The 9,496-nt window shown below is 34.4% G+C and overlaps 1 protein-coding gene across 1 annotated transcript; it reads left to right on the top strand.

Moving 5' to 3' along the window:
• Positions 1 to 58: 58 nt before the first annotated feature.
• Positions 59 to 1,161, top strand: LOC133201282 (uncharacterized). Its single transcript, XM_061337081.1, has one exon. The coding sequence runs from the start codon at positions 104 to 106 to the stop codon at positions 986 to 988; it is 885 nt and encodes a 294-aa protein (XP_061193065.1). The 5' UTR covers positions 59 to 103; the 3' UTR covers positions 989 to 1,161.
• The last annotated feature ends 8,335 nt before the right edge of the window (positions 1,162 to 9,496 follow it).

A 9,496-nucleotide genomic window follows, 5' to 3' on the forward strand; every position in this document is an offset into this window, starting at 1 on the left:
ACCCGATTTAAATAATTTGATAACATTGAAGGAAATTCGGTCAGCGATCGTAACATTGGTGTTGTGGCAATGACATCAAATTTTTAGATAATTTTGTGTTAAGATGAAGTACAAAGTAAAAAGTTTTATAGTGTGTATAAGACTGGAAGGTGAATTCACTGACATTGTGTACCATACCTTTGGCAAAGTTCCTAAAGGAGACCAAGTGATGAAAGGTAAAGAAGATTGGGTAAAAGATGAACAGAATTGTAGTCCTCAACGGGAATTTAAAGAGTCTACAAAAGATACAATAGGGAATTACACTCTTCTACCATCAGACACTCCTACAGGAAGAAGTAAACAAACTTACAACTTTTTTTTGACTGCCTTGAAGTTAGATGCCCATCTAGCCTCATGTCTCATATTTGAATTTAAACTTTTTCCACAGTTTAGGGAGAGATTATTTAGATTTTTTAAAAAGAATTACAACTCTCAACACACGATAGTGAATTTTAATGAACAGGACATGGAAGCACATACAACGACAATAAAGGAACAAAATAAATATGTGATATTTGATTATGTAGTGGAAGTATACCCAGTTTATCCCAAACAGAAAGTGGACTATGCATGGAGCTATAGGTTAGGAGCTCAGATGGTGAGGAGAATGCTCCTGGAGGAGGCATTTGCCTGGTTTTCTACTCTTGGAGGGGCATACTCCTCCCTGGGGGACTGTTTTCCTAGATTTGCAGAAGAGGCCGGTAGAATCGCCATGAAACAGTTGAGAATAGCAGAAGAGGAGGAAAATCCCATTCTAGAATGCAAAGCAAAGTTATTTTTTGCCCAGAGTTTGATGCAAAGGGGATACACTGCAGAATCTCAAAGGATAATAAGGGCCCAGACAGTATTTGCTAAGAGAATGATTGAAGTGGATAGTAAATTGTTGACAATGTGCCATGCTTTGAGGAAACGATGGAAATATGTTAACAATAACAAGTTAACTTTATGATGAAATAATCAAAACTTATTTGTTAGTAATGTTATTTTAAACAGATTGAAGTTGTTAAAAAAATTCTTTTTTTAAATTCTTTATTAACTTGTGGCATTTTGTATGTTATGAGTATGCACTACTGTAGGAAATTAACCTACATATTCATGGAAATAAAAACTCTGTGAATTCAACATACATTGAGTAATTCTTTAAAAAAGATTTGCTAAAGACAAATTAAAAATTATATATAGCAGTATCCTTTGGTCCTTTTTCAATACTTTGCATAGACATTTTATAACTCTTTTTCATGAATAGTTTGCATATAAATTTAAAAACAGAAAAAAATCAGAAAATCTGAAGGGGGGGGGGGGAATGGCTTGACAGCATCCCCTCTAGATCAGTGCATGCTACATTTTTGAGCATTGCATGTTGAAGTTTTCAGAGCCATATTCCATAGTATATTATATATGATTACCCATTGCAGGGTTCTCCTTCATTTGAAATTTTACTGTGTTGCAGACTTTACGTGAACTACTAATATTCGCGGTATTTTCGCGATCAATTTATTCGCAACCGAACCACTATTCATTATAATTACAAAAGCACACACACAACCACACAACTTTTTTGAATCACCATTCGTTATACAAATGATATGATCGTACAAATACCGGTGCATATCAATAAAAATAAATTAGTTAAGGACAGACGATACGTTCCTCAATAATATATAATTTTTTCTAAGATATTGTCATTGAAGTATTGCTATTTTACTATGTTTACTCGCAAAAAATTGAGGTACCTTACCAGGCATTTGTGCAAGATACCGGAGGATGTTTTTTCCTATAAAATCCTTTTGGAAAAAACTTAATTTGCCAATATCACATTTTTTAGTGTTTCAATTTTTTAAAGACAATTAGAAACCAGTTTAGAAATCAGAAAGTATTTAATTTTTTTTAACATTTTCCTTACAATATGAAGCTATACAAAACAGATATTTGAGGAACGTATCGTCTGACCTTAATGGAACGGATATTTCAAACAATTAGAATTTTTCCATATAATAATGTACATACAATCTACTATAAAACAAACCAACTGTCCCCCCTCCCCCCCAACACACAACTTTAAAAAGTATGTACAATATTTAAAAAATCATTAAATATATTTGTATCACTGTCTACAAGTTGTATATTAAACCTTGATATTTTTGTATATACAACGTATATTTAACTTCATATTTTCATAGAAATATAGAAAATTCTGGTCGATAAAATCGATCTACTTCCCCACTTTAAAAGTAGATTTGCCGTGATTTTCGTCTGTTGATCGAATTTATGAATATAAAAAAAGAAACTTTAGAATAGTAAAATACTTCTAGGGGGTGCCTTTAAATTCTTCAACATACATTTACATCAAATAAATGATTACGGTACCGTAAGGATGTTTGACTCACAGTGCCAACATAATTTTAGAGACGTAGTTCTCAAGTTTAAAGACATATATCTCATGGCCGTAGGAACCGGGGGGGGGGGCACCCCCCTCCCCAATAATTTTGCCAATGTATAGAATACCATATAAAACTTAGCTATAATATGCTTGTGCCCCTCAATAAAAACGGTTGATGACTTTTTTTTTTTTTTTTTTTTTTTTTTTTGCTTGTCAAGGAATTTTGGTAGTTGATAGTGCCCCCCAACTGAAAATGTTTGGCTGTGCCCCCCCCCCCCCCCACAACTGAAATTGCTTCCTACGGGCCTGTATCTATAATAAATTTTTAATTTTTAAATAATATTTAAAAATGCAACTAGCAGTTATACTGTTACAAGGAAGTGTAAAAACAAATTATTTGTCTAACTCTTTGTTCCTTCATGCGTAAAGTCCAGGGAGGGTCTAGGAGATATTTGATTATTCAAGGGTGAAGCAAGACAATGTGCCCTAATTAAAGGCCGAGGTTTTCAACCGGTCGGTTTTCCTCAGGTAAGTTTGGTGTGGGGTGGAGCTTAATTGAAGCGGCTGTGAAGCCCCGAGGGAACCAGGATGGGTTGTATATACCTACCTATATACACAGGATGTTACCTGTATATTACCTGTAAATGTTTTCCTAAGACATCGCGTGTTGGTCAATCGAAATGTTGATCATAAGGCCGAGGTTTTCAACCGGTCGGTTTCCCTCAGGTAAGTTTGGTGTCAGGTGGAGCTTAATTAAGTACTCTGCCTTAAAAATTGGAAGACGGTAGAGTTGTTTGATTAAAATTTCAGTTAGAGAGAATAGATCAGATGCATGTTCTGATTTTCTGATTTTCACAGATCTTACTGTGTCGCAATTTTTTTTACTGTGTCGCACGCATAAAATTTGAATCGTTACTGTGTCGGGGAAAATTTTACTGTGTCGGGGGCGACACAGTAAAACAGCTCATGGGGAACCCTGCCCATTGCAAGGATTTTGCATCTAGTGATGCACCATCTTCACTTGTCAAGTGTTTCTGATCTACTACACTCCTTACAGCGTGAAGAGTGAAGATGGGGATGCACATTTTCTGAACTTTGTCTTGTGTGAGAATTTTGCTTCACATATAGATTGATAACATTTTGAAAGCTTTGATTATGGTAACATTTTTATATGCCCTTCTTAAGATGGGGGTATATATTATGGTATGGCATTCATGTTCATCCGTCTGTCTTTCTGTTATTTTTTTCATCTCCGACTCATGAGGCTTAGAATAACGTCAAATGATACAATACGGGTAGAAGATGTGTCAAAAATTAAAAGTAGGTAATTGTTGTGACCTTTAATTAAGATGGTATGGCCAAATATGGAAAATCCTGCCTTGCTCAAACTATTGAAACTGGAAAACTATTAGACCTAGAATCATCAAACTTGGTCACTTTCTTAAGAGTTATCTCTCTTTGTCGGTGTAATGCTCATTTTTCTCACTGCAGTATCCTTTGTAACTTACCTGTAAATAATTTAAACCCTCAAACGCCCCCAAACTATTTTGTATTGTTCCTGTATTGCCATAGTATGGGGCATGAAAGAAAACATAATAAACATATACATAGAGATTTAATTTGTAAGACACTGGCCCCATAGAATCAGTAATATCTTAGAGGGAAACAGTGGGTTATGCAGATTGACCCTGCAAAGGGAAATAACTTTTGTAAATGTGAAAGTTGTCTATTAATCATAGAGGATGAGTCACATCCTATTTAAAGGTCACTGTGACCTTTAATTTAGGTTAAATTAAAAAAAAATCTATGTTTTTAAGTACAAAATACAAACAGATGTAAGAGTATTACAGTAAATGTATTTAAAAAGTTTAATTCAAGAAAATACACATTTTCGTATGATATATACTATATTGCAATTTATAACAAATATATAATTTATTTTGTGTGAATAACAAGAGAAATTTGACTTGTTCCACTTTGTCAAGCAATGGTCGTTTCAAAGAGCATTTTGATAAGAAACAAATTACATTCTGTCAAATTAGAATTTAATTAATGAGTTTAGTGTACTAAGAAGATTTCTGGTAGAGCATCTCTTATCAAGCTGGTGTTATCTAAATCTCTTGGGAATTGGGTAGAGAAATTTGACCTCTTAATTGCAATTGATAGCATCTGTCAAAGTAAAAGAGTTCTTATTGGCTAGCCATGATTACCTTCAATATTAACTTAGTGTTAAGACTTGTAAAATTAATTTGATATTGTGTTATTATATAGTATTTTTATTTTTTTATATTTCAGAAATCCACAGTAAAGTGATCTGGAAAGTCAGATCAATCACACTGCAATCGAGTGTCATGTCTCATTAAGATGAAATATAAAGATAACAAACAGAATCCAATCTCGAAACTCCAATGAAACGATACAGATTTGGAGCAGAGCAAACAAGGAACTCAAAATTTAGAGGTGGGATCAGGTGCCATGGAGGAGTGAGCACCCCCTGCTGACTGGTCACACCCGCCATGTGCTCCTTGTCATGATCAGAAAACCCCCCGGAAATATCCGTAGACAGTTCAGAGTATAAGTAATGGCCTAACAATTAGTATGAAAACATCAGTCAGCATTTGACTTAATGATAGGTTGTATGTGCTGACAAGGTCATTGTATTGTCCGTAAAACTTGCGAAATGATGACTTCAAACATGACAGTTGATATCCTTGTTTCATCAACTTGTTTGTTAATAGTTTGCCTCGTTTTAGAAATTTTTTATACATAGAGCATGCTCTTGCGTATCGAATCAACTGAGAGACATAAACCCCATATACAGGTGATGAGGGTACATTGCTACATAATTAAGGGAAGTTGACGATTGAAAAGCTGAAGTCATCACGTTTATCGTGAAACTTTGTTGTTAGGTTACCATTAACTTCTTTTTCTAGTAAAATATCTAAATATGAAACAGATGTGTCAGAATCTGTGATATCTTTTATTTCAAGCTCACTGGGATATATCGAGTCAATATATGAATGAAAGTAACTATTGTTAATTGATTGATTGATTGTATGTTGTTTACCGTCCCTCTCGAGAATTGTTCACTCATATGGAGACGCCACCATTGCCGGTGGAGAGCTGCAAATTTTGTCCTATACTCGGCACTTAAGGCCATTGAGCAATGAGGGATCTTTTTCGTGCCAGCACCTACTGCGACACGGGACCTCGGTTTATACGGTCTCATCCGAAGGACCGGCCTCCACGTCCCGCAGTGGGATTCGCACACTGCTCAACGCGTTATCGGCTATTCGGTTGTTATCGGGCATTCGGTGGATAACAACTTTTGACAGGTTAGTAAATTGTTGCAAATAAACACTGTAAAAATAGAAACAGACACTGTTGATTGTGCTTTTTGTGAACAAGAATGAATACAGATACAAAATAAAGCCCCAGTATATCCTATTATAGTATTTGTAAGTTTTGAGAAGACTTTAAAAGTCAAATTTGTTATATTTTGCATGTTTTTGGCCGATTGGCATTGCTGCATATAGCCCCTCTCTTCAAAATCCTTATATTTACCTCGCATTAATTATTGTCCACAATATGACATCGTCAGAATCTCGCAAAGATGTAATTAAAAGGTAAAAAATAGCCCTTTTTTAACTTTCAGGATGTTATCGGAAATACGGTTGAATGGTTCACTTTGTTATCGGAAATTTCGGTTTTAGTTATCGGAAACAAAGGTTGTCATAGGCTAGGAAAAATCTAAAGAAACAACGAAATCTTCATTAAATGTAAATATTTAAAGTGGCAAGAACACAATTCTAATTTTTGGATATCATTTGTCTCTTTTTAGAATATGTAACTTTAAGAAAAGGAGTGTTTTTTGATCATGAATGTTTTGGCATTTCTCATAATCACTGAAATGTGTATGATCTTGACCTGTTCGAAAATATCGTATTAGTTAATTCTCTGAATGATAAATCTTTGTTGTAACCAAAATACAAATGCCAAATTTATTTATTGAGATTATTACTTTGCGTTATGCGCAATATAAATGCATCGCAATAATTGCTGAATTCACTGTAATTTACTCTTAGTTTTCTCTGTGTTGCCTTCCAGTTACGCACTGTTCTTTGCTTTTGTCTCTGTTTTCCTTGCTTCGTTTTTATTTCTTGACTTTGGATTTTTGATCTCCCCTTAACCGTCGTTGTTCCTTTTGTTAGAACTAAGTACATACATGTATTACTTTGGTATAAAGCAATTATAAAGAATCTAAACTCAAGTAATCACGGAACTTTAACAACATCAGATTTTGTTTCAGGGGCAAAGAAGGGATAAGCATCCCCTGTCGACCGATCACACCCGCGGTGTGCTCTTTGTCATTATCGGCCGAATGGAAAATCCGTAGACAATTCAATGTGTAGGTGGAGCTCAAATTCGGATTTACGATAGGGGTGTCGGGGAGGTTCGGACCTCACCTGGAATTTACAGAGTTATATTGAATATTTATAGTGAAGCAAATAAAAAAGAAAAAAAAAAACTTTGGCACAGCCCTTTCCCCATTGAAAACGCGGATCACTGTTTGTAGAAAAGGTTAAACATGTGAAGAAGTGAATCGACCAGCACCCCCCCCCCCTTTAGGTATTTTTAACGTTTGGGAAATAAGTTCAACGGTTTTTGTTTTTTGTTTTTTGTTTTTAAATTTTATTTATTTTTACTAAACAATGTTTTTGTACAAGGATAGTCTCCTTAATCTAATACATACCCAATTATAACAAGAAAGAAATATTTTTTTGCGGTATATTTGCACCTCATTCGATTTCCTCTATTTCAAACCATAAAATGATTTGACACAAACAATGCTATCGCTCTGTATTGGACAAAACAAACTTTTAGCTCACTGGGGCACTTGAAGTGACGATGTTTTTGCAAAAGTGACATAATAGATCGTAAGACCTGACTAACTAAAGAAACTATAGATTTGTTGTATACATGCACATTTACGTCTGAAACCGATGGAAGCCAATAGTGGCTATCTTTAATGGAAAACAGAAAAATGATTGAACAGACAAGTAGTTTTATTATAAAATCACAATTATAATTATTTACATGTATATCAAAAAACTAACAATGGACAGCTAGAAAATTTTCAAAAATCACTTGAAAAACATAACGTTTTTAATTTTCAAGGATTGACAGATTATAATGGACTTTTTTCCAATCTATTTCTAAAGCTGAAGGAAACTTTTTAACCTGAGTTTCCGATAACTTACACCCGTAAAAACCGAATTATCCGACAACATCAACCTTGTTGACGATAACATGTTTTCACCTACCGAGACATTTTAGATGCCTGTTAACTAACCCTTAATTTGGATTTTTGATCTCAGTCTGCTTATCTACAGGTATATGATTGTCTATCGATTATATAAACTATTTTGTTTAATACAAAAAAAATGAAATTGACTTCTACAAAAGCTAAAATGTGATGACATATTCCGAAATTTTTATAAAATATCATTTGAAAGAGTTGTAGATCTTTTGAAAGAGAGTGGTTTGGTTTGTGTTTTTTGCTGCTGAAAGTATAATCATATATCCTCCAAAGATCACAAACTTTGTTTGCTGAAGTACTCAATTATCGTTGAATTAAGAAATTTAAAATCACCTACGTTTTGAAAACATTGCTTTTCTTGCACCGAATACCCGATAACAACCGAATTGCCGATAACGCGTTGAGCAGTGTGATTCGAACCCGCGACGTAAGGATCAACTCCTTACTTCGCGACTCTAGAGCAGACGCTCTAACCACTGCGCCACGCGGGCGACAACTATTGTTGAAATCCACAGCAGGTGTTTTCTTCTTCTCATGTAGGAAGCTTTTGAATAAATTAATTCTGCTTCATATGAATACAAAAATAGGTCTGCTAATAAGGGGGAGCAATTGGTACCCATGGGAATTCCAACAGATTGTTGGAAAACCAGATCTCCAAAAACTACATAGATATTGTCAATCAGAAACTCAAGCATCGATTTTTAAATATTAACTTCAGAGTACTTGTGTGTACAATCAGAATGTTTTTAAACAAAATCATTTTGCAATGACCAATGACAAGGTAAGTATATTTACGGGTTCCATAATTACTATGACAGTTTTACAGTTTAAGAATAAAGAGAATGATTAGTGTTTTGATATTCTATTAGACTGTAGCATTGTTCTTCATTCATAAAAAATACAATGAATAAAGTTGCAGATGGGTATGGAATTCCATATACGACAGCCAACTGCTTACTGCCAGCTGCTTTCTGTCAACTGCTCACTGCCAACTGCCAGCTGCTTACTGCCAACTGCTACTGGTTATAGATGATCTTGCATGTTTTGTTATCTTTAATATCTTTAATACGCATGCTTGAATAACCCCTATTATAGGAAGGATATTACAATACATGTAATTACAAACAGTTGGCGGATCCGGGAACTTTTTTAAAAATGGCGAAGGCGAGGAAGGAATAGATAGGAGGAAAGAGTGTTTCCCCGTAATTAAATACAAAACATCTAATTCCCACATTTCCTTGCAGGCAAATAATTCAATGGCTTTTTTTTGACGCGGGAGAGCTTAAAGTTTTATATAACGTCAGAAAACTTTTTTGAGGGGGGAGGGGCAAACTCTTAGTAGGACATTGGGTTCATTCATTTATCTTTTTTTTCCCTCTATTACAGAGATAAGAAAGGACAAGGTTCATTTGATATAATATTTGACCCTGAGAATTTCTAAAAATTAAAGTTTACGCTGAATCAAAACTTTACATTGAAAATAAAGGTTGGATATATGCTTGTTAAAAAAAATAAACCCAAACTTTGAGAATGTGTCACCTGTATACTGTTTATTTGTGATCAAATCATGCACGGAATGCGTATTTCCAGAAAAATCGTTAAAAATCAAGGACTTAAAAGCATTTTTCGATAGGTCCGCATTATATCACCACTTTGAAATTTTTACAAATGAAACATCGATTTAAAAGCATTTTATATGCGAAAAATTACGATGGTGATATTGTTTGGACCATGTTAATTATTAAAAAATGTGTTCA

Source organism: Saccostrea echinata, unplaced genomic scaffold (genome assembly GCF_033153115.1).
Source record: "Saccostrea echinata isolate AGI-Se365-2 ecotype Australia unplaced genomic scaffold, CSIRO_AGI_Sech_v1 ptg000043l, whole genome shotgun sequence".
NCBI lineage: Eukaryota > Metazoa > Mollusca > Bivalvia > Ostreida > Ostreidae > Saccostrea > Saccostrea echinata.

Bases quoted from the DNA above. Each gene is read 5' to 3' on its own strand.
- LOC133201282 (XM_061337081.1), top strand. From the start codon at position 104: ATGAAGTACAAAGTAAAAAGTTTTATAGTGTGTATAAGACTGGAAGGT.